Below are 25,125 nucleotides of genomic sequence, written 5' to 3'. Positions count from 1 at the left end.
AAAATTAGTCAGTCTATCAAGTAAAGGCAGAACATTACTTCTCACACCATTGGTTGTGGCTTTTATTAAAAGAAGCAGAAATATTTACTTAAAGACAGATTGTGACAGTGAAGACAGTGAGCAGTTTAAGCCATGTTAACTTTCCTTATTTATTTTTTACAGTATTTGAACACTATATTAAGGTGTATGGCAAACATTTATAAAACCTGAAACAGATTAACTCAGCAGCTTGTACAAAGCTACTATCTTACCTGCATTCAGATACTTTAAAAGGCTATTCTCTAGTGATGGGACAGGCAGGAGCGGCAGGCTGCTTTGGTACTGGAAGGTCCGCTCTGGCAACGACTCTGACACATGATTAGCCATTTCTTCTTCCTGAAATACACATAAATGTCACACTGCCATGAAGCTGAGGCTGACATTGCCTTGTATCACTTGTATCACATGAAGCTTGCAGTATCTGGAGTTGATCTTGAAGCATTCCTCTTTCAGAGTTGTATTTTTATTAGATTAATTAGAAAACAAACATCTGTAATAGTGTTGTCCTAAATACAATGTCCAATAATCAGCCAGTCTAGTTTATTAGCAACAGTGAAACTAATATCCCTTTGAATAAAATCTATAATAATTACTGAATAAACTGTTCAATGTATTAAGAGATTTGCTTGTGTATTTAGTCTTATTGTGGCTACTTTCTTACAGATTTCAATATGGACCTAATACATTTAATATGTTTTAAACCCACATACTTTACATATGTTACATATCACATGTTTGGTCAATAAAATGTCAGAAAATTGTGAGGAATTAATAATTTTACAATGTATTGTCATATATACCAAGAAAAGCAGTACATTTTTATTTGAGAAGCTGAACCAGCACAGAATTACGATTTCTTATCAAAATAGCTGTAGATCAATTTTCTGTCAATTGTCTAGCTGATTAATTGATAAGATAAGGTGTCCCTTTATTGATCCCCCGTGGGAGAGAATAATTGTTGAAACATTAAAACCATTTTACAGTGGGGGTAACTTTTACAGACATTCAGTTATGTGTATATAATAATTTTCTTCTTCATTCAGTGCAACCTTTTGTTCTGTTTTATTCTTTAATAATTTAAATACCTGTTTATCATCCTCTATGGGTTTAGGTGTATTGTGGGAGGGTGTTACAACTGTACTTTAATGTGCAGTTCTGTATTATATAATGACAATAACGCCTTAATGCCTAATGGCAGCTCTAATCTCAACCATTGTAGCTGATATCTGCAGTGCACACAGTCACTGATCAATAAAACAATAGTAATACTTAACCCAGTCTACTTCCTCTGAGTTACTGCTATTACATAGGCTGTGTTGCTATCTGTATCTGTTGCCTGTAAACTAACGTTATATTAGATAGTCCTGACAATAGTTTATAGTTTAAACTTGATTCAAACAGTGAACAGTGCCTCTGTTGGCTCACCGTCTCCAGGATATGTTGACGTTAACTTTATGCACACACAGCAGAAATATCTCTCTATCGACCAGAGTGCTGTTTCCCGACTGGGTCTGTCTGCGGGACGCGCACCACAACTAGCTACATGGTTAGGTTTAGTCACCAAAATGACTTAGTTTTGTTAGTTTGTTGTTTCTGTGAGAATAAAAGTACAAATACTTTCATCCAGGAAGTTATCTCAGGGGGTGTGTCGTGCAGTCTGACGCTTCTTCGGGTTTTAATGTCGGACAAACCAGCTTGTAGGTGAACTACCGCCACCTGCTGGACTGGAGATTGGTAGGAAAAAATAAACTAATACTAAATACTAAATAATCTCTATTATTTCTGTTATGTTGTTATTATTATATACTAAATAATTACTTAAACGATTAGGTACTCTCAATGATTTCTTTCCGAGTTGATTTTCTAATGTAATATTATGTCCCTCATCAAATGCTGATATTAGTCAGTCTGCAGTCTGTTAATACATGTTTGACAGTGTCGGGTTTATTAGAATGAGTACATAGTCCACTAGGGTGCTTGCCTGTTATAATGTACTGTATGATTTAATCCAGACCGGTGATTACTATCTCTTCATTTGGGCTCCTGCTCTGTAATCCACCAATGCCTACACTATATATTGTAATTTACTGTACTGTATTTCTTCCAGTGTCATATAAGTCCTAGTATGCCTGCTGGTTTTGCATATATGATCCTTTATGATTGTTTTAACTTCTGCTTTACTTAGGTTGTCAATTTGCTGTTGTTTTATTGATTGTTTTGCCAATATATCCACCCTTATTATTAAGGGTGTAGGGGTATTATTGTTATTATACCCCTACGTGAGCAGGAACCTTCTTCTGTTTAGTTTGATGGCGGTTGACATCTAAAAGGTGTTGCATTGCACCCTCCTGCCACCCTCTTGCCCCTGATTGTCCATTTCATAACCCCGTCTGAGTGGGTGTGAATCCTTCCCTCAGTTTAATCTTTAATCTATATCTTCTCCAGATCTGTGCACAACATTCAGTGCACAGTGATCCTGTCTCAGGCCACTTACCAATTACTCAATTACCACATTGTCCCTCCTGTCCATTCAACAACTCACCCCACCTTACTCCACAGTCCCATGTGCTGTGTTCCAGTGCCAGCTCGGAGGATCGTACTGCGCATGCGCGTTACACTTGACCTACATTTTATCAGCTACATAAAGAGGCATTGATAGTGAGTTTGTACCATAGACTGTATAAGTAGGTTTGTGTGCTGCAGAGAGGTGAGAAGTGGATTAATTTAGAGGTTGCTGTAACAACCAAGACAACAATAGAGACAATGAACCACAAACTACACACAATACTTTTATCTATGAAATAAATCTACAGTCCTGCAATAAATCCTACTTTGATGAAGGTTGTAATGGTGATTTCAGAGGCTGCAGTTTGTGTTGCATTATACTGACAGTTGTTTCTATTGTTTACTCCACCACGTTTATGTCAAATAACAAAAACAAAAAAACTGTTCAGAAAGAGGTTTTATTTGCAAAATGTGTTCACATTTGACAACATTTAGTTTGTCCGGTTTTCATTAAAATTCAAGCTACATATCACATTTATTGCTGTGTATATGTGGATTATGAATGAATGACATGAACTAGATAAAATGGCAATTAGCAAATGTGATATTTTAACTGTAAAAGGTGAAATGTTCATTATTATCCTGCATAATTATGGCCTCTGGAAGCAGAAGGCTACTCGTTATATAGACAGCAGCATTGTTTTAGTAACTGAGTCACGACTGTTGTCGTTTTATTGCATTAATTCAGCCTCTTCAGTTCATTGCAACCCTTACATGCCATATTTGCTGATGATTTCCTTTCCAAGTGTAATGTAGGCTGACATGGCATCGTCCTTGGACATTCCTAAAAGAGTGCGTAAATACAAAGTGTTAGGATTAAAAACACAAAGTAACAGTATATGTTGCTGTTGCTCAGTCTAGCACTTTGGTCCAGACTGAAATATCTCTACAACTATTCAACTCTCTACAGACATTCACGGTTCCCTGAGGATGATTCCTACTGACTTTAGCGATCCTGACTTTCCTTTCAGCAGCAGATTGACATTTGTGGTTCTTTGTGGTTAAATTTCTCACCAATCATTAGCTGGATTCCTCATCATCCCCAGCTGTACTTTGTGTTTAATGCTAATTAACATGTCAACATGCTAAACTACGACAGTGAACATGGTATAAACATTGTACCTGCTCAACAACAGCAGGTTAACATTGTCATCGTGAGCATGTTAGCTCACAGAGCCACTAGCTGCAGACTCTTGTTTCTCTCGGTTAATCTCTAACCGATAATAATGCTGACATCCATCAATAAATCAGAGCTGATAACAAGTATCAAAGCCCTACAAGCATTTGTAACTGATTACCTTTCCTGGAGTTCCAGGCATCCCATTTGGCTTTTCCTTTTAAGTCCACCATTCCTGGTCTGTCTACAGTTGTGAAATCACACAGAGAGGAGGACATGTTCAGAATTTAGGGAATATTACATGAAAGTGCTTTTGTTGTTCTGCAGCGAGTCCTACCAGTGTTAATGTCTCCAACCATCGCCTGCTTATAAAGGCCATACAGGTCTAGCAGCTCCTCGTCCGTAGGCCTCGTCTTCACCTTCTTCACATCCTCTGCTATCTTCTCAAACTCTGCCTGTAATAAATGAAACAGGTAAAGTCACTCCTCGTATTTCTGATAAATTATTTGAAACATACACTAGCTATAGATTCTTCTGCTCTTTGCCAAGTCGGACAGACGAGTCAGTCAAAGCTATTTGGTGCAGTGGGAGTGTAGAAGAATCCCATCGGATCCAGGGACATATTCAAGAGGGAGGCATGGAGACTTTAAGGTGTGGCAGATAAATCTGCTGATTTCATCGTAGACAATCACATCAATATTTGCTTGGAAAAGCCCCCAATTGAAGATATTTTAGCTAAAAAACATTATTATTGAGGAACATTAGAAAAGCATTGAATAAAAATAACTAAAGGGGGCATTAGAAATCAATAAGATGTTTTATTTTAAAGTCTTTTTTTAACAAACATAAGCCTCAGTCTGAAGTCTAATCCCTTATAAATATGGCTGTAACAGATCTTTAAATTCATTTCTGTTTATAACTCATTATTTTTAAGTTGTATCTAAGCTAATGTTTTAAATATGGCAGCATTTGACACCAGGCCAGGCAGCTGCCACTCCATGCCACCGCCCTCGAATCACAGAATATGAGAATGTGCATATTAATCAGTTACACACACACAACACTGAATAAGAAATCTGAGCGTAGTATTCTGGTCATGGTGCAGAGTCCGGGAAACCTATTGTTGCACAAGTTGGAGACAAACAATGGGCTTTTATTCAAGACTCTACTGCTTTTGTGCCTACTTGAATAATCTACTTTACAAAAGATCTGGGACAGAACAGATAATTATAGACCACAAGAAACCCTTTTAGGATGGATAAAAACCTGAAAACCCCCTAAACTTTAGCCTAAAACTCAAATGTTTCATGAAATACTACAAAGATTAACCTCTACATCTGAACTATTTATCACAACTACTCATCTTATGAATTAAATTAAGAGTCAGATCTTGTTTATTATTCATAGTTAATCATATTTACTTGTTTGTCTGCAATGTGCCTGCAGTACGTTAAGTTGCAGCATCGTAAGGGAGCACAGAGTCAGATGATCAATATGTCTGAACTCGCATTTCTTACATGTATTGTGTTCATCCCACACTGTCAAAGATGGATGACAACCACATACAGTGGATGGTGTGAACACCCCGCCGCTGCCACCGTTATACAGCGAGGATGCAGACACCTCCTCCTGCTGAATACAGTTAAAACAAAGGGAGTATTTTACCTGAGGAGACATGTTCGCAGATGCAGCCCCGCAGTCCGGATGGATATAGTTTCTCCTTGGCGGCTCTTCGCAGCTGTAATTGCAGCACAGCTGATCGATGCAATACTGTCAGCCAAGGAAAGAGCCGCAGAGGAGGGAGCAAAGAGCTGCTGAGGAGCTGATTGGCTGCCTGCAACCCTCACACACACACACACACACACACACACACACACACACACTACTATAATGTAGAGTAATGTAAAATACTGGTACTGTACTTTAAATTTTAGGAATAGATGGAAATATTGTGCTTATTACTGCACTATATTGATCATTTATTAGCAGATTATTAATTTAGTATAAATAATATATTTAATATTTGTTATAAAGTACCCAACAGTATTTACAATAACAAAATTATATTAACTATGTATATACTAATATAATTAATTATTAAAACCAACCACAACAGTAAAAAGCTACCCACTCAATAGTAATATCCAACTAATATATACATTTATTATCTTGCCTACTTTACTTTTATGTGCTCTAGCATTACAATTATGAATACAGCGACTTAAAATGTAATAATTTACTAATAAAAAAGTTCTGTTCGGCTTCTTCTACCACTGAAGACATTATATATTATATTAATTGGGTTTAACAACTGGTTTTAAACATGTTTTAATATATGTTAATTAATATAGGTATAATTTGTCCCACACCCTCCCCATGAACTCACTGTGGTGTTATTGAACTCTGACTGTAGTTCTGCTCTTTGGACGCTGGGCGGCGCTGTCGATGTTTTTAAATAAAGTTATTATAATTCAAACAACATGGCGGCGCTCTGTGGTCCACCCGTGCTGTCGGACTGAAGTTTTTTTTAAGCTTTTTGCTGCAAATAAAAATCAGGTAAAGTAACTAAATGTCACTGTTGTTTGTCCAGTATGTTGTTGTCATAATGTTGATGCGGTTATAGGAACATGTGCAGAGTTTTTATTACGAGTTAATTTCAGTGAGATTGACAGTGAATACCTCAGTGACACATATTGATAATTAATAATCACATCCAAAACCTTGTTATTATGGCCAGACTGATAATGGATTTCTGAGGACTAATATTGATCATATTGATAAGTATTTGTTAACAAAAATCCTCTAAACACAAAATATTCATACACTTTGGCTTCTTTGTCGTCAAATACAGCAACTAAATCCATTTTGCATTAGTCCTATCTTACATTTATTATTTTAATGTGTTATTTATCTTTGTGAAAAGGTATTCAGTCATACAGAAGTTACACAAATACAGATTATTCTGTGTTTTAAACTTGGTTTCTGGTGGACAAACCTCTGTTCTATTGATTGGGCTTCACTGTAGTTGTACTGTAGATGTATTGCTTGTTTACTACTTGTTTTCTTGTCTTCATTTCAGAGGAGGTATGGCCACTGCAGGGAAGCCAGGAACTAAAAAGGAACTCAAGAGGCATGTTCCAGCAAAGACCTCCTTCACCTCACCCTTCAGCCCTAAATGGAACCCACTCTCCCAAGAAGACATGCATTTCATCCTGAAAACCCTGAAGGACAAGCTGGTTTCCACGGGTCTTGAGAAGAAAGAGGTGAAAGTGTTTCGCCCGTGGAGGAAAAAGAAAGACCAGAAACCTGCTGCCCCATCAGAACCCGCCCCACAGGTGAGCCAGGACCCACAGGTGAGCCAGGACTCTCCCAGAAACGGCTGGACAGATGTGGCAGCCAGAAGACAACTGGCCATTGGCATCAACGAGGTCACCAAAGCTCTGGAGAGGAACGAGCTCAGACTGTTGCTTGTGTGCAAGTCCGTCAAGCCCACACACATGACGAGTCACCTGATAGCCCTGAGCGCCACCAGAGGCGTGCCGGCCTGCCAGGTGCCTCGGCTGAGCGAGAGCGTGTCGGAGCCACTGGGGCTGAAAAGTGTCCTCGCTCTGGGATTCAGACAGTGTCTCTACAAAGGTGACGAGGTGTTCGCGGACACCGTTGACGCCATTACACCCAGGGTGCCTTCACTGGATGTCGCATGGCTACAAGGTGCAGCGCCCAGGGTAACACCTGAAGACCCTGCTGAGATGGAAGAGGAGGCTGGCGAGAAGAAGGGCCAGAAAAGGAAGCTTGAGAGTGAACGTGAGGAGGTCACAGAGTCCGCCTCCTCCTGCACTCTGCAGCCTCTCAAAGTGAAAAAAATAGTTGCCAACTCTGCAAAGAAAAGACAGAAAAAGGCAGAGCCAGTCAAATGAGATATTAAAACAACAGTTTCTATGTTTTTGTTCTAGCTCAGTGGTTTCCAATGTTTGTTTTTTGGCTTTTGACCACCTAAAATGAGGCACTAGTGTGGGCATGAGGTTTGTGGAACATCTTTTTTTCCTTATCCAATTAATCGACTTGTGTGACGCCTCAGATTTGTTCTGGGAACTCTCCAACCCCCAAAGCTTTATCCCACATATCAACTGAGAATATCAGTTTTTAGTTGTGAATTGCATTTTTCTGACATTTTGGGCAGCCGTTGATTTATAATTGTTTAATATTGTGTGTAATTCATTCCAGTGAACTAGAACTGAAACACTTTTCCTTTGTGAGGATTTGCAGCTTTTTTGGGGGGAGGTTGGACTGTTGTTTGTACAAAAAAAAAAAGCAATTTAAAGGCTCGGACAATTATTAATATAACTGTTAGCTGCAGGTCTACAGTTAACACCATGTCAGCTTTTATTTTTTATCTGTGTTAGTAGGTGATTGACTTTCAGAGTCAATAATGAATTACAACAGAAAGAAAATATGAATTCAGTTTAGTCAAAGATAAGAGACATTATTTGTTGGAATGTGCTGCTTTTCTAAAGAAAGTAAGTCTGTTCTCGCACTCCAGTGAGATTAATGGAAACCAGTGGCTGCATGCAGTTTACATGATTTATAATAACTTGGTTAAAATTTGTTGGGACCCTGGTGTGATCCTTTAAACTGATTTCATTGACCCGAAACAGGCACAACAAAGAACATTTAGATCTATGTTGTTTTTTTTCCTGTTTCTGAATTAAACTCACTCACAACTTAAAATATGACATTATTTAATATTCTCACATCCCAACCGATTTATAACGAGTCAATTTAACAGTCTGTCTCAGTTAAAACTGTAATATACTGTAAATGTGCCCCTTGTATTAAAATGAACTGCATTACTCATGTTCCTTTTTCAAGTGAGTTTATTCAATCAAATATCCATGCTGGTATAGCTGACGTGTGTGTTGAAACAGATTGTTATTTGCATGGGGTCATGTCTAAATGATGCTGGTACAAGTTCTTCAGCTTTTTCACAGCTTACAATGGATTTGAATAAAAATATTGTTCTTCAGTTAGAGAAAGCTGTATGTCATTTCAAAAGTATACCCCCCCGACCCCAAATCTTAATTAAAAAAAGAAAAAACATCTTTTAAATAAGGCAGGTACTTAGGGTTGAGTTCTCACTAAAGGGTGTGGCTAAGTAACAACGCTAAAATCAACACGGCAGCAGAACTGACATGCTCAAAGTTCATTCAAACAGCTGCAGGCAACACATCTGTGACACAACCAACATCCATGAGGCACACCGTCGACTCAATAACCCAGTTTCAGTGCTAAATTAATGCCGGTAACGTCTGTCTTTGTGAATGCAACTCATTCAACCTTTCAATAGTAACAAAAAAAAACAAAAAATGTTTGAACCCTGAAGCACTGACCGTCCGTTGGTTGTTCTTTTCTTGCTAATATATAAAGGGATGAGAGGAAAATTACATCACATACAGAGAAATGGACAGAAATGGCAGCAGTCTCTACCTCTTTAAGTTATGCAGAGCCACGTGAACAGGAACATCAAACATAAAGTAACAAACTCAGAGCAAAATAAAAAAAAAGACAATTTCAAACATTTTTAACCTTTGAGTACACCAGCAGCATCATCGTCATCAATATCAAAGATCCTCTTCCTGCTCAGCTGAGCACAGGGACTTTAAACCCTTAAGAATCTGTTTTGGAGTTGCCTATTTAACTGGAATTTTTTAGGGAAATACTGGAAAGAAAAAGGACAGGAATTATGTCTTAAGACATCTTGCAAAGTACAATTATAAATATCAGAACTGTTCAAAGAATTTTCACGCATTTAGCTGCACAACACACTAAAAAATGACCCACAGTATATTTTTCAGACACACAAATACAGTACCATTTAAGAAAAAAGAAAAAAAAATCCAGAGAAGTCAGTAAAAATGGACCTGAAGAAACAGGAAAAGCTCAAATTTCAAACAGATGCGGTTGCTGATACAGGCTGTTTGCTTATTCAGCCACTGCACTCTGAATACATGCTGATGCTAAATTATTCTGCAGACACTGTGAATGTTGTGCTCAATTCTTTATGTTTTATTCAGCTGAGCGTTTGATTAGGAACACAAATAACTTCCGACTGCAAGTGAGGGAATCGATGGTTACTTGTGTATTAATGAGAGAAACGTCCAGTGTTACTTAATGAGCATCTCATTCACTGTTTCTGCGACAGAAATTAGTAAGTGGTATTTTCTCTAAGTGGCAATGACTTTAATTAACAAAGAAAAAAACAACCTTGGCTGATTTAAACTGAGAACTTTCACTTTGTCAAAGTATGTAAGCCTTTTTTATGCTTTAAAAAGATCGAAAACAAACAATTTCAATTAAATCCACAGTGGCTAAAGTTTAATTGGTATTTTGTTGTTTTCCAGCTGCTGCCCTGCATGTGCACTGAGCGTGCCATCCTTCGTTTTATCAGCTTTTGCCTCTAATTTAATTAATAAACACACAATACAGACGACCCTAAGGTGTGTTTGTTACTGTAAATATAACCAAACAGCATGTTTAGATGTTCTGTTAAAGATACCGACTCTAGAAACAGCTTTATAAGTGAAAACAGCTCACATCCTTTGTAGAAATCAAGGTGGTACCGCAACCCATCGGTTTTGAAATCTGACCCTTTAAAAAAATAAAAATAAAGGACCCTTTTGCTTGTTTAGGAACTCAAAAATTGTGCTTCATTGATGCAATACATTCTTCATCAAAAACCACTTAAACCCACGTTGTCTGAACAAACTCAGTGACATCTACAACTACGTATGAGGAAATACTTTGGATCAGCCCTCCCGAACCCTAAACTCACAGTACAGGAATAAATATTATCTGGCTTTAAATGTACAGGTAACTATATTTTTAACAAAAAAAAAAAAAAAAATGTATATCAATGCACCAGTTGGATGAGTCCTTCCATGAAGATATCCTTTTTGTGTGTGTGTGTGTGTGTGTGTTATTTGACAGTGTTTGTGTTTCTGTGTGTTATTTTAACAAGTTTCTTCCTTTATACGTCAGCTATCACAGAAACACGTCCTTAGCATTTCTAACTCTACCGAGGCTCAAAACAGCCAGCAGAAACAACTTCTGACCACAATGATAGGAGACGGGACGGGAATAATAACTCTTCCGCTGCCTTTAAGACCCTGCCAGTGTGCAGTTTTTTTTGTTTTTGTGGTCATGTTTACTTGTTGATTATCATTTACATAGTTCAATGTCAGCGGAAATTAAATGACATGCCAGTCTCTTGTAACGACGTGTCTGCTGAGGAAGAAGAACTAAACAAAATTCACAATGTCAAGGCATCCTCTTGTATGTCAGACTGTTTTAGATGTGAGTGTGCATGTCAGGAGCATTGTACTGTATGAGTATCTCAGGCATAGCATGACTTCACATTCAGGATGTTGATGATTTTAAGAGTTTTCACCTCCAGGTGAACTGAGAATGTTCTTGATGACGGGTGAACCGCCTCCCAGTCTCCAGGTTGGTTTTACTGTTGTAGTTCTCATTGTCTAGCTTGGGCTACCTGTATGTCCAGGTAAGGAATAGCCAGAGGTCACTGACGACCTCTTGATCAGTGTTTGTGCAGCAGCCGTGAAGAGACCTGCTACTGAAGGACGAGGCCAACCTGAAAAACAGAGAGAGTAACCTGGTGTTAGAGCAGTTTTGACAAAAAGAACACAAACATTAAAAGCTTTGAATAGATTAGTTATTAAATATTTACACGCCATCTGCCATTAACTGCTGCGTTCTGTCAGCAATCTGCTAACAGTAACTGAACTATTGTAAGTAAATGACAAAACATTATTGCTTGCTAATATATGACTGCTCTAGACTAAAAAAAGATTATACTGCTGACAAATCTGACCTGACACTTGATCACAATGCTGTTTAACAATGTTGTAAACTGGGAAAACTTTAAATTACAAATTACAAAAAACACAAGATACATAAAATAACAAAACATTGTGAGTAAATGACCAAATACTGTCAGATAGCTTAGCTCAATCTGATATTGCTCACTCACTCTCAACATAGATTTCTAGATGTATGTTTGTATAAAGAAAACCTACATTTACTAAATGTTGAGTTTAATATGACATTTGACCTCCTTAAAATATTATTTTTGATAATTATTTTGAATGTTATATTAGAGCTTGTGATGCTTAAGTAACTTCCTGTTTACACAGTTAATAGCTTTTGACTGGACAGCTACTTGAAACCAGCTTGTAGTTGTAAAAACACTTTAAAGTGTAGTGACTTTACACAAAATACAATAATGCACTTTTGCTGAGATCGTTACCCCTCAAGTACTTTACTTTTTCAGTGTTGCAAAGCATGATTCTGATTGAATTGAGCCTTTGTGGCCGTCTACAAATCCCCTTCTAATCTCAGCTTTTTAGTCCACTTGTGCAACTTACAGAAGCAATGACATAACAGAGCAGACAACTTACACAACCGATAATGTCTGCAAAATAAATCTAGGACCTACTCCCTCTCTCATTATTGGGTCTTAACACCAGACTTTGACAAACGCCGTCAACAAATCCTGCTGCTGACCTTATCGGGGTCCATAGGGGGACATTTCCAGTTGTAGAGGTAATACTGCAGATTTCCATCTCCTATGCCAAACTTGAGCTTCTCCAGGAACACCTTATTCTCCATTAGATCCAAGGCATTGAACACATCAAAACCTTTCTGTTAAACACACAGAATAAGAAATTAGAAACTAAATGTGATGAATTCTGAGTCGTTATGAATCATGATGAATTACACAGCAGCAAGAGAATCAATAAAACGGTTAGTTTGAGGTTAAAAAAAAAACATTTAAGAATACGTTATTTATCTGGAAGCCTTCTTCCCTTTTTCCTGAACTTAAAGTTAACAACAGTTTAATTATTTGATAGCAGCATTTAACTCTACACAGAGGGTAACTTTACCAGTTTGGCCAGGATCAGTGCATCATTCATTAAGTCCAGTAGTGGGGTTTGTGTATGAACGTTGTAAAAAGAGTAAGCAGCCTTCAGGCTCCTATGGAGAGGGTGGTGCATCACGGTTGAGGGCAGAGTGTAGAAACTAGCAAAATCTGTCAGTACACCACCAGCACCCTGAGGAGAGAGAAACACGACTGTCAGAAGAACCAACAGACAGGCAGTCGGTATTTTGAGGAGGAAAACTGATTCCAGATACCTCTACTACATATGTGTCAATTATGTTGTCCTGTGGAAAGAACCAGTGAGCCACCTCCTCTTCTCCCATAGAAGGTGCAAGTTGGAAACGTCTCAGGTATTTCTGTAGCAGCTCGGTGACCTGGCGTATGTCACGCCTCTCCATCGGCCGCAGACCTGGGGTCTTGGTGCTCTATATCGGGTGTAGAACGCAAGAGAAAAAAAGTCTATATAATTCCCCGCCATTGATAAGAATGATAAAGAGAGATCCAGGACTGACAGGTGGAAGTGTTTACATCTGGTAGTCTGTAGAGTTTCATGGTTCTTTGCAGAGTCATGTTTCTGCTCAGGTGGGAGAATTTAACTTCCACGAGCTTTCTGGGATTCAGAGAACGATGCCAATACCTGACGGAGACGGAGGAAAGAGGGAAAAAAGAAACAGAGAGAAAGAGTTAAGCGGTGTTGGTTTTAAATTACTTTCTGACACAATGTTCTACGTCTTTCAGTACGTTTAAATACTGCACGGCATACCTGCATGTGGACACAGGTTTAGGCAGTACCACTCCTGCTGTGTATACTGCCTGAAATATTCCTTCTATGTTCACCCTCCGTGTGATCTCTCTGATTAGCACTGGAGCGACGCGCTTTGAACGCAGCTTCTTATGGACGCACAGGAAGTTGATTTCAACCATCCTCTTCAGTCTGGAGCAGCAGAGGGAAAGAAGATGACTTGTGCATTACAGTAAAAGGGTTTCTACTGACTCTTACTGCTCTGTGCCAAACGCATAGGAGCCGTTATGAGTGCTTACGTGTCGTAGATGCGTATATCTGCGGGGATGGCACTGATGAAGCCCACAAGCTTCTTATTTGAAGACACTCTCACGCCACAATGCCACTGTGGTAACCAGCCAGGTGGACGCAGAGCCCTGAGAGTGGAGGAGGAAGAGCAGGCAGTTGAATACTGTATATACATTAATTAAACAATCAGCAAAGTAATAAACAAGAACAACATCAGAACTGAAAGCTTACCATTTGAGAAAGTTTGGTGAATAATCAAATCTGAACATGTTGTCGTCATCCTCCACATAATTCTCATTTAACAACGTGTACAACTCCTTCAGCTGAAAAAGACACAGCAAACAATTTATTTTGTGTATTATAGAGCTGATGTGATTGAATTCGTCGAAAAGTATTTTTAAGCATTTAACGATTAGACTTTAAAATTCAGTCTAGGATCTTAAATGTGAAAATTCCCTACTTGGTTTTACATTAAATGAGATCAAATTTTTATTATATTCTTTTGGACAAAACAAGACATTTGATGATTTCACCACTACAATACTTTGAAGGGCATTTTAGTTACTGTTTCCTGATGTTTTATGGATTAAAGAACTTGTAAGTAAATCAAGAAAATAATCAGAAGCAGATTGATTACAAAAATAACTGTAAGCTGCAGCCCTAATGAATGTATAGTGTCTAAGACTAACACCGTACTTACTACATCAGCATTGCTGAGATCCAGAGTGTCCCACATAAAGCCTTGAGGTAAGGAATATGGCTCCTGTCTAATGTTTTCTTTGTCTGCTTCTATCGGCCCATGACTCGTCACCACCTCATCTGCAAAAATAGCACAGCTCTTGTCAAAGACAGACAGAGATAAAAACAATCACTGCATATCCAATGGACCTATACGTCTCCTGTTTTTGCACTTTCTTCAGGTGACACTGATCCTGAGCAAACACCAAACTGCTGACAGCTATACTTCTCTGCTTCTGTCGGTCCCATGTCGACCAGGCAAGCACATGGCACGAGCCCTCCTGCGCCGACCTGATCTTTGGCCAATAGTTGTCATGGAAACGGCTTAATCTAATGCCACAAAGCATGCCAAGTGAGTATGCCTGGACCCCCACTGAACTTCACAGCTGACACGTTTTTTGGGACACTTGGCTTCGAGCAGCACAGGCTGTGACGAAACAAACCCAGTAGGTGGCACTGGTGCACAGAAACGGCGCTGATCTGAGGAGGATGATCGAGCTTCTGCTGACGGCTTAAGTATCACTGTTTAAGCAATTTCCATCATCATCATCATCATCAACTGGCTAAGCTAACGATTAATTCTAACTCGATCATTAAGTGCTTATGAGGTACTATAACAAGCATTTCCTCAATAAGAGCTTTACGTAAACATGAAATGGAGCACAATTCAAATAAATTAGATAGGAATTAAATAAACAATGCCCTTGCTTGCTCTCAGTTAAGTAGGTACTTACTTAGCTTCGGCACAGGCTGGGTGTCCCAGAATTGGTACTTGTGCTTGGTTGCCTCATCGATGCTCTTCGCTGGACCCTGGCAGGACAGAAGCTCCATGGCTCTTTGGATGTCCTGCAGCTTCTGAATGGGCAGGCCAGGATTCTACACGAAGAGAAGGGATGTGCACAGACATAAGAACAATGACAGTGGGCCTTTAGTACGGAGACAGCGTGAATGAATAGAAGTGTAAAGATGTATCGCAAGAAGGTTAAATATGTGTAAGATTCAAATCGGTGGGATGAAAATCGTAATATAAATCGTGGTCTCGAGGCACAAAGACTTCTGTTTCACTTTTACAAAGAGCAGGAAATACACTGTTCTGCAGTTCTTCAGAAATAAAAGATGATCCTATTATTTGATGAAGAAAATATAACAAAAGATTTTTGTCTGAGAAAAAAAAAGGAATCTTTTACAGTAAAAATTTGTCTTTAATTCCTCATTTTGTTAAAGAAACTGTGAGAAATTTGTATCGTCAACCCAGTATTGTGAACTGTATCAAACCGTGAGTTCAGTCTTTCGTTACAACCTTATGAATTAACCTCTTTCTGCATGTGTGACATGAGATGCAGCGATATGGCAGCAAAATATATCATATTGTCTGGAATGAATAACGCGGGCGGGGCATCCTGTGTAGAGTGTACGGTTATAACTTCATAACACAACAGTTAAAAACCCACAACTAACTCTCTTTAACAGGACAAAACACCATGGCACATAATTTGTAACACAAATTGTGGCCAAACTGTAGCAAGCAGCAGCAATGTTAAAGTTAAAGTTGTTAGTATATATGTTTTATTTTTACCAGTTTGGAGACTGAAAACTGTTTAAATTCTTTATATATTGTAAAATGGCCAAGAAACCCCATAGTTGATGATTAAAATATCTTTTTATGTTCTATGTACCACTGACAGAATAAGCCATTACAAACCTGTATGAAGACCCAGTCATGGGAAATAAATTATACTGCGATATACAGTGAAACCCCCAGAATCTTAAAAAATGCAGTGATTCAAAATGTTGTTGATACTGCGCAGCACTACACACTAGTATCCCCGTGAGTCTCATCCTGGTTTCGGTCATTCTCGGGATACGACACATACATAATCCTAGACATTTCCAGTTTCTGATAGTAGAGGACTTTGGTTTTTTGTATTTGCAACAATTTAAATGCATCTTCTAGCTACTAACATAACTCTGTAAAGCTGAGGAAGCACCTGCCCACATAACAAACAGTGATCAAATACCTGGATAAGGAATATAAGGTGTATCAGAGTCTCTAGGTAGCATCTCAAAATCAGAATACTGGTTTCTAAAGCTGGGATATTATTGTAAATTGTGAGCAACGTGAGTCAGATACTTTGTAAGTGTATGTTGGCATACCTTGCCAATAAAAGTGATTCTGATGTGTACATGGGCAAAAACATAACTGGGAGAGTCATGTCCATGACAACGTGCGCAGAGTTTCAAGGTTTCATTGACTAGAAGCCACTAGCATCATAATTAAGCATAACTTAAGGGTTATTATAGGCCATGAGGAAAGACTAGGCCAGGGATCAGCAGTCTTAACCAATGGCACAGAAGCAATAAGTGAGCCAGAGAGTTTAAGTGCCCTCTCATCTTCATCCCACATTGCCTCTTTCACATCCATTGGCAGTTTCGCTCTGTGTCTGACCGAAGCACCATGCGGCTGTACATTTTAACTCAGATGTGGATGTTTTCAGAAGGACGGCAGCATTTTGTATGATGCTCTCTAATGCAATTAAAATTATTTCACCTTCTGTTAGAGATTTAAATGTTGGATGTGGTTACCCTGGTCCAGGTTGAATAACCCTTACTGGCCCATTTACACTGAATCTTTTGTGTTGTTGCTACTGTGCTAAAGATCCAACATCAGTAGGTTAGTCGGTTTACAGATTGAGATTTTAGCCCCTGTCATGAAGGGGGGGTCTGTGCACATTTCAGTGGATCCCCATCGCACCTTGATCTCCTGAGAGTCAGAGGCAGAGTCGGACTTGGCTCCCCCCGAGCTCGGCTTCTCTTTCTTCCTCTTCTGCTTCTTCTTCTTCCTCTTGGCCCCCAGATCCCCCCCTGGACTCCTACACATATGAACACAAACGCACACCATTGAACAGGGGCTGACTTTGTTTGTCTCACATTTTACACTCTCTCTCGACACACACACACACACACACACACACACACACACACACACAGAGTTAAATGGCACTGGTGCAGCAGCAGAGAGCTAATGTTAGCTACCATAGCAACGACTGACAGCTGAGCTAACCGACCGTTAGCTAAGTAACGGTTTGTCTGAACGGTTGGCTGTCATCGTCGTGTCATTCAGTCGGGACGCTAGCTGGGAGTGACACGTTAATTACGTGAAGGCAAGGCACGGTTAAAATAACACCAAATAAAACGGCATAAAATAAAAATAAAAATGTTTCAAATCAGCACTTCTCCTGTGGTTACTAGCACGAAATGACAGGCCTTGTAGCAAACAGCCTGGCTCTGTTTGTGTCGGCTAACGGTGAGCTAACTGACACACACACACACACAGGCTGCCTGTTACTGCGTTTCCCAGCCGGACTGGACCAGGCCATCCTCACCCTTGCATATGCTCATTCTCCTCTTCGTTGTCTCCGTCGATGCCGCAGGTGTCCTGGTCGTCCAGCTCCAGGCTCTGCTGACTGGCCGCGGATTCACTGTCCTCCGCCATCATTAAAAAAAATGTTGTTTAAAAATCGCCAGCCGCCGTATGATAGAGATCACGGGCAGCGGGCGAGAGATGGAAAAAACAAAGAAACTGCCGAAGGAAACCGCACCGCCTAGAGGCCGATGGAGGGAGAACAGAGCTGAACTCTCCTTTTAACATGAAATACAGCCTCGAATTAAACTGCTTTCTTTTGAGACAGACAGCTCTCTCCACTGACTGTATCCAGGTTCTCCATGTGTCAGTGTGTGGTAATATTATTACACAGTTTAAACTATATTGGTAGTGGTGTGAAGGTGGGTACACTCTTTAATTTATGGCCCCCAATTTTGTATTTTAATGGCCCGTCCACCAAAGGATAAACTCCCTACTCTTGCCTATTTAGCTCACCTAAAATGGGCCATTGTCACTTAACTTTTGCTGCTTGTGTTCAGGATCATTAGTTATGTGTCATAATATTTACAATCAATACTGGCCTACAGAATATGAGGTGAGACAACTACACAAAACATTTTTATTTATTCTTTACTCCACCCACTCATAAAAATTGGACAACTGTGTCACACACATAAGAGGGGATATAGAAGTGGGTATACCCAAATGTGGACTATAAAATAAGTGTGTATACTCTGCACTACACCACTGAATACAGGTATTTAAACTACTTTAATCGTGCATTAATTTAAATTAATTAAATTACAAACAACTGACACATAGTGAATCTGGGATTTTGGGGTCCTCCATTGCCCCAGGACAGTTAGTAATCCAACCTTGTTAAAAGATATTCTATATGTTGTATATTTATTTTACATTTTCTAAAATATGTTATTTTTAAGGCCAATTTGTAAGACCGTGGTTACCTTGTATGAAGTATAACATACACATTATAATAATGACAAAACCATGACAGAGGGAGAAAATAATTCAAGAATCTAATTTACATACAACTTTTGTGCTATCTAACTATAACAAAAAACAAAAAATAAACAGAGTTTGAGTGTTCAAATAGTACTTTTCCTTTTAATAACACTATTTGTAATATGCTTTATAAAGACTGTGGCACATTAATGTATTTTCTTAAAGAAGTTTGATATTGCAGCATTCAATCATAACAACCTGGTTCCTAAAGAAATACAATCTTAACAAAAGGGGGTTGAATGTGAACATACTGAGAGCATAGTTCTTTAATATTTGTTCAATACACAGACACACACACACAAATCAATCCAGTTTGGCTGTTTATTCAGAATAATAGGCTTCAAATATAATGCAAGCAACCAAGTTACACACTCAGGGTGCTGTATTGCAACTCCACGCTAGAACTGGAGGTTGCTGTGGGATACTAAGAGAGAAGAGGCCATTCACAACACCAACTCACACATCATTTTGACCAGGTAGAGGACAGGAAAGAAATATACACACTCTGTAATATGATTGCTATGACTATATGAACCTCGAATGAATGTATGTTGATTATTTCTCAGCGCTCTCGCACGAACACACAGTGTGACAACACAAACTCACAGCCAGCAGCAGATAAACACTACCACCACCCAAGGTGCACACGAACACATTCGAGACAAACATTCACCCTCTGAAAACACAAAAATAAGAAAACGAACTGAAATGACCTGCAGTTTAGCTTCACATACAATCGCACTTAGCTTTATCTATCCCATGCTGCACTGAAAACGTCTGTAAATCCTTAAATGCTAAGAGTGATTGGTGTCTTGCTGATTACTGTAGAGGATTTTTTTTACGATTGCAGCAGCTGGTATACATTTTCTGAGATGTCTGCAGTGTAGCTTGTAACACGCTAGTGCTGAGGAAAGTTTACTGCATGCTTTCTGTCACAGGTGGGAGAGAAAGAGAGGGCTGAGGTAGAGGAGAAAGGCTGAAGGCAAAAGAAGGTGAGAAATAAATAAGGTAATCTGTTCCACAAATCTGTTGTAGAGTCAGGTTGTTCAAAGGCACTTGGAACATGAGGAAGTGGTAAAAAAAATAAAATTAAAATAAAGGTGAAACACAGCATGCAAAGATAGTTTGGCTTCAGGTAAAACGTCTGCAGTATGAATTTGTTTTTGTAGCTCTAACAATAAGGCGGGTGAAAAAGAAAAGCCCTTAACATATTTGAAGAAATAAAATAGCCTATTTTTGGGTAAAATACTTCATGTTGGCAATTAAAATCGGAGTGATTAAAATTACAAAAAAAGGCATCTCAAGCAGCCGTATAAAAGTGATGCATAGCCTTCAGAGCAAAAAATATGCCAGTCAGTGGTTCAACAATTACAAAACCCTTCATATATATATCACACCTCACAATTATTTTTGGGTGGAACTACAGTTTCGTAGTGGTATTATATTCTTAACCACCAGCATAGTGGTGTGTCACATTATCTGATTATGTTGCAGTGCGGATAGTGGTTTAACTTCTTCAGTCCAAAAACTTCCTCCCCTGCGTAGATCATGTAAAAACACCCATACAGCCTTCCGACGGGCCAGATTAAATTCTGGCAACATACTCTAAAAACCATTCAAAGTACAGGATTTACATGTTTGTGAGGAAATTAAAAGTCGTATTAGCGCATTTCTGCACCAGAATCACCCCTAACGCACTGTGAAAAGAGTAGAATCACTGAACGTATTTTGCACAGATGCTCCACAATCTGAAAAATCTGTCAGAATTGCTAAATTAGGGTCTTAATGTCGCCGGGTCTTTAGTTAGTGGACCGAGGGCCAATATGGCTCGAGAAAAAAGGCTCCTGTAGTCTTTCATTTGTGAGAACCACCCAACATCTGTTTCTACTACAGTTCCTTTATGCTTACAAGGCTATTTATAAAAAAAAAAAGGCATATATTTGTTGTGCATAAAATATTCTAATTTCTTGCCTCCAAAGTCCATTTGTCTCCCTCAGGCCATGTGTACGTCGCGCCCGATGAGTGGTCTGTTTACGTGGGCTGTGGAGAGGATGACAAAGTGGAGGACAACAGTGGTCATTTCATAAAGGGGACCTGGAAGTTCATGAAGGATCTGAATCATCCCTTCATGTTCGGGACTAGACGGGATCCCAGTGCTGAAATATTTTCTCAGTGCTATGTTAAGAAAAACAAGGGCTTCATTTTAAATGGTCTTATACTTCACGTTAAGGTCTGCGCAGAGGGGGAGTCGTCGTTAAAGGATAAGCTCACATTTTCCAAGTCTATCTCAAAACAAAACTGACATGTCCGTGTGTACAATGAAACGGTTTTGGCCACCAAAATTATTCTTCCTGTCTTTACCAGCAGCAAAGAGTTCCCTCCTCAAGTGATTTCAGTGTAAGAGACGGAGGGGAAAATCCAGAAGCCTCGTTCTGTGTAGAAATGTTTTAATAAAGTTCAGCTGAAGTTAATATGTGTCTCAAGTTATACTCTTTTTAGTATAAAACTCCCTCTTTGTGCTCTCATACATGTAATGTGTGTAGATTTGGTTTATAGTTCCTCATTTATGCAACTCAAATGAAGCACCGTGCTATATCAGTACAGGAAAATACACAGTATCTAACCTGCGTTAACCTTATACAGGACATCACCAGAAACGTTTATTCATTGGAGATAATGATATCAGGAAGTGTAGGTGACAGTGAATCTAAAAATATATGTAATATGTGCCTGTTAGTATGATTTTGACTCAAATTGTGGCAATTTACCTCCCACAGTATCTTTGCTTCACATCTCTCCCTTCAGCTGAACTTCAGAGTTCATTTTTGCACAGAACGAGGACCCGTCACTTGTATTGAAATCGCTTTAAGAAAAGCCAGTATGTTCAAGAGGAACAATTACAACGCTTTTAATGTACATATGGACATATTCTATGATGAGAAAATGTGAGCCTGTCCTTTAAGTGGTCTGATCATTTAAGGTTGAAGGCCAGCAGAGGTCGCTCCTCTCTCCTCTGCCAGGGACTCTTCTTCTCCTCCTCTCCATCCTCGTGTGCTGCATCGTCGACAGGGGAGACTGACAGCAGCGCATGATCAGTCCTGAAAGTCTCTTCTTCTGGTGTTGGCAGGGGAGGAGGAGAAGCAGGGGATGACGAGGAAAGTGAGGGTGGTTCCTCTTGTATTTGTACCCCTCCCACTCTTTTCCCCTCCACAGCCTCCTGCCCCTGATCCCCGCTCTGCCCCTCCGCTTTGTCTGACAGGATGGATCCTGTTTTACTGTCCTGTGGGCTGCTCTTGGACGTCTCCTCCTCGCTGCCTCCTCCATCCAGATCATCCACATACACCAGCTGAGTGTAGGCCATGGCAGGTGCTGTGCCCTTCGACCTGTCTTTCTCAATCTCCCTCTCCTCCCGCTCTCCGTCTCTCCCCCTGCGGGCGGCTCTCGGCTCGTTCAGGTCCACGCCAGAGTCCAGACTGGCATCGTTGCCGTTGCCGCGCCTCCCACCGCTGCTATTACCTGGTTGACCTCCTCCACTTGGCGAGTTGCCGTGGCACCCCGCCCGCTGGAGGTCAATGTAGGAGTGGCGAATATGAGCGTTGGAGCGTCCATCAAGTGAGACAAACCAGGCTCGTGGGTGAGGAAGAGGCTTCCCTCCTCGTAGCTCCATTAAAGTCTTTTCAGCCAACAAGGTGTCCTCACTGTTTATTTCCACTAGACCCGTTTCCCCAAGCGCTGCTGGGATAGACAAAGACTCCGACAGGCCTCGATGCTCTCCGTCACCCTGCTTGGTGGGACCCGGGGTGCAGTCGGTGGGGGTTTGCCCCAGTGGCTGTTGGGAATGTGAGGCATTGAGCTCGGCCTGGATGGTCTCCAGGTCACTCTGCTGGTCAGTCTGCAGCAGGAGGGCCTGACCAGACAGAGGGTGCTCCCCAGGGAGGCGCATGTAGTGTGCTGGGATCACCAGAGTGGGACGCACCCTCGGGTAGCCTTCTCCTCCACTCAGGAGGTCCACAGAGCCGCAGCAGAGCAGCTGACCGGGTCGAGTAAGCGACGGGAGACTGGGACGCTCCAGGTGGTCCACAGAGCGGGACAGAAGGTAGTCCGTAGCTCTGCACTCACACCCCTCCCCTCGGCTGGGGGAGTGAGGAGGAGAGGAAGGTGAGACGCAGTCAACAATACCAACGCTGCTCAGCTGGTTAGCCGACGCCTGACCGTGATTGGCTGACGACAGTGCATCTGAAATCAGGTTGCTGGATGAGCAGACGGAGGTGTATGATTGACGGTAGCCCCTGTCTGTTCCGGCTGAAAGGGCCGCCTTTAACTGGAACGTCTCCACAGACTGCCGGTAGTCTCTGCTGCGAGGCGTAAGATTGCCAAGAGATGAGCCGTGGTGGCTGTTGTTGCCGAGAGACGAGCGGCTGTGTTTGCTGTGATGGATTATGTTGTGTTGACGTTGATTGTCTTGATTGCGCTCGTATGAGAAAGGCTTCAGCATTGGCGTGGTCATGTCGGGCTCAGTCGCTGTGGAAACAAGTTCCAGCTGCACCAAAAGACAACAAAATATTGTAAGTGTAAGAAACTGAATATTATCAGGATATAACAAAAACACAAACCAAGCAAAACATAATATTTATCAAATAATTCATTTTTCTGCCCAGCACAGAGATGTTAGATGAAGGTTTCAGCTACAGTACAGCAACTCTGTGGAAGTTGAAGGGGTTTAATTTCATACTTAAGGACCTGAGGGGTCTGAGGCAGATTTGTCCCTGACACTGGGAGCTTGAACCAAATGGCCAGGTTTTAATTAAGTGCTTCCTCTGTTTGATATTCCCTCAGACAGTGCATTGTAGACATTGTAGAGATTCTCTGTAAATCAGACAAACCTCGTTGCGGATGAGGTTCAGGTGGGACATGGAGGTGGCTTGGTCCCTCTTACTGCTGTCCAGACCAGAGGAGAGTGTGAGCTTGCGGTGAGACACTCGAGGCTTCAAACAACGACGCCTGCACAACACAGAGACACATAAGATTATGATGAAATCAGAGGAATAATTTGACTTTAAATGCTTTTTTCCCATCACAATTATTGTGATAAAAACAGGAACAGCAGAAGAGCACTAATACTTGTGCAGTAGGAGTCTCCTTGTTTACATTTATTTAAATGTATTTAAATTTATCTAAATTTCACTACACATATTGTGCTGTAAACAAAGACTGCTTATTTCATGTGAATTTTGATTTCTTTGATACTGACCTCACTACTGAAGAATGAATGAATACAGAGGATGATGTAAAAGAAGACAGTGAACCCTTTAAAGCTGCTCATTGTGTTCATTTGACACCAATATCCAAATTAGATAAACGTGTTTATTCAGCTGACAATAGGACAGATTGTTTTCAGACACGACATTGGACACTGAAGGGATTCAAAACAAACTTAGATACTGGTACTAATGTTATAACCCATGCTGTTGCTGAAGTATACTGGACAAGAAGACAAAATATAAACCCTAAAATAGTCAGCTACTGTACATTCACATGTATGACATATAATTCATATGATTGTATATTCTTGACGGTTAAAATATTTCCTCTGTTTCCTTCTGACCGTTTTAATGGACACATTGTGGAAAGTGTTTGACACACCTGCAGTAGTACAACAGGAGGCAGAGCAGGCAGAGCAGGATGAGGGCCATTCCTCCCAGTATAGCCAGCAGAAACACGGTGTGGTACGTGCTGATGTCCTTCGCAAACACTGGACCTGTTGGAAAGACAAGAAGTGAGGAAGAGAGAAACTGCAAATTCTGTAAAAAAAAAAAGATGTAAAAGATGAGCTGAAACAGGTTTCACTCACATTTTTCTTTTAGTACTTGTTACAATTATGACTTTATCTATAATGTAAGTAGAGTCTCACCTGAGTGTAGTGGAGACATGGCGGCCACCCAATATCCAAGCTGAGGAGCAATGTAGGTCAGACTGAGCTGGTTCCCCTCCCTCTGCACATGACCCCAGCTGCTCTTTATCCAGGCACCTGCACACACACACACACACACACACACACACAATCACAGAGCTTGAAATCAAATTTCCCAACAATTATTCTGTATTAGAGCCACCTTCACTGAGTGCATTAACAACAAAGTGACAACTGACAAGGCCAAACTCTCATTAACTCAGTAGAGACTAAGCAGCACTCCACTTAGCTACATTTAGATTAGATTAGATTGTCATGTGTAAATTATTTATGTTTAGGGCCTAATAATTTGTTAATGTGACAGAAG

At 40.2% G+C, this 25,125-nt stretch overlaps 4 protein-coding genes across 4 annotated transcripts in view; 1 reads left to right on the top strand and 3 right to left on the bottom strand.

Annotated features, from left to right (window-relative positions):
• Positions 1-2,983: 2,983 nt before the first annotated feature.
• On the bottom strand, positions 2,984-5,541 carry acbd7 (acyl-CoA binding domain containing 7). The gene is made up of 4 exons (XM_035672126.1): positions 5,387-5,541; positions 4,059-4,176; positions 3,903-3,965; positions 2,984-3,388 (listed from the first exon to the last, which is right to left on the bottom strand). The coding sequence occupies exons 1-4, from the start codon at positions 5,396-5,398 to the stop codon at positions 3,315-3,317; spliced, it is 267 nt and encodes an 88-aa protein (XP_035528019.1). The 5' UTR covers positions 5,399-5,541; the 3' UTR covers positions 2,984-3,314.
• A 633-nt stretch (positions 5,542-6,174) lies between these two features.
• rpp38 (ribonuclease P/MRP 38 subunit) lies at positions 6,175-8,020 on the top strand. Its single transcript, XM_035672368.1, has 2 exons — positions 6,175-6,277; positions 6,801-8,020. Exon 2 carries the CDS (start codon positions 6,808-6,810, stop codon positions 7,636-7,638), a length of 831 nt encoding a protein of 276 aa, XP_035528261.1. The 5' UTR covers positions 6,175-6,277; positions 6,801-6,807; the 3' UTR covers positions 7,639-8,020.
• Positions 8,021-10,173: 2,153 nt separating this feature from the next.
• On the bottom strand, positions 10,174-18,025 carry nmt2 (N-myristoyltransferase 2). The gene is made up of 12 exons (XM_035672367.1): positions 17,826-18,025; positions 17,195-17,312; positions 15,177-15,318; positions 14,405-14,523; positions 13,936-14,027; positions 13,716-13,832; positions 13,438-13,608; positions 13,203-13,311; positions 12,929-13,099; positions 12,679-12,846; positions 12,299-12,436; positions 10,174-11,366 (listed from the first exon to the last, which is right to left on the bottom strand). The coding sequence occupies exons 1-12, from the start codon at positions 17,936-17,938 to the stop codon at positions 11,346-11,348; spliced, it is 1,479 nt and encodes a 492-aa protein (XP_035528260.1). The 5' UTR covers positions 17,939-18,025; the 3' UTR covers positions 10,174-11,345.
• Positions 18,026-19,154: 1,129 nt separating this feature from the next.
• fam171a1 (family with sequence similarity 171 member A1) overlaps positions 19,155-25,125 on the bottom strand; it is a gene marked incomplete in the record, with an annotated part of 19,748 nt that continues 13,777 nt past the window's right edge. Inside the window, 4 exon segments of the mRNA XM_035672093.1 lie at positions 19,155-23,387; positions 23,731-23,848; positions 24,491-24,605; positions 24,759-24,875. Coding sequence (XP_035527986.1) covers positions 21,819-23,387; positions 23,731-23,848; positions 24,491-24,605; positions 24,759-24,875 — 1,919 coding nt within the window.

Source organism: Morone saxatilis, unplaced genomic scaffold, assembly GCF_004916995.1.
Source record: "Morone saxatilis isolate NCDOM2014 unplaced genomic scaffold, NCSU_SB_2.0 Contig24, whole genome shotgun sequence".
NCBI classification, from domain to species: Eukaryota; Metazoa; Chordata; class Actinopteri; family Moronidae; genus Morone; species Morone saxatilis.
Note: the sequence above shows the minus strand (reverse complement) of the source record. Positions and strands in the feature narration are given on the sequence as shown.

Excerpts from the sequence above, each read along its gene's own strand:
- rpp38 (XM_035672368.1), top strand. The coding sequence starts at position 6,808 with ATGGCCACTGCAGGGAAGCCAGGAACTAAAAAGGAACTCAAGAGGCAT.
- nmt2 (XM_035672367.1), bottom strand. The coding sequence starts at position 17,938 with ATGATGGCGGAGGACAGTGAATCCGCGGCCAGTCAGCAGAGCCTGGAG. Across the intron at positions 14,524-15,176 it reads CCAGCCTGTGCCGAAGCTAA|ATGAGGTGGTGACGAGTCAT; the intron begins GTAAGTACCTAC and ends CTATTTTTGCAG. Across the intron at positions 13,609-13,715 it reads GATATACGCATCTACGACAC|ACTGAAGAGGATGGTTGAAA; the intron begins GTAAGCACTCAT and ends CTGCTGCTCCAG.
- acbd7 (XM_035672126.1), bottom strand. Across the intron at positions 3,966-4,058 it reads GGTTGGAGACATTAACACTG|ACAGACCAGGAATGGTGGAC; the intron begins GTAGGACTCGCT and ends TCACAACTGTAG. Across the intron at positions 3,389-3,902 it reads TGCCTGGAACTCCAGGAAAG|GAATGTCCAAGGACGATGCC; the intron begins GTAATCAGTTAC and ends GCACTCTTTTAG.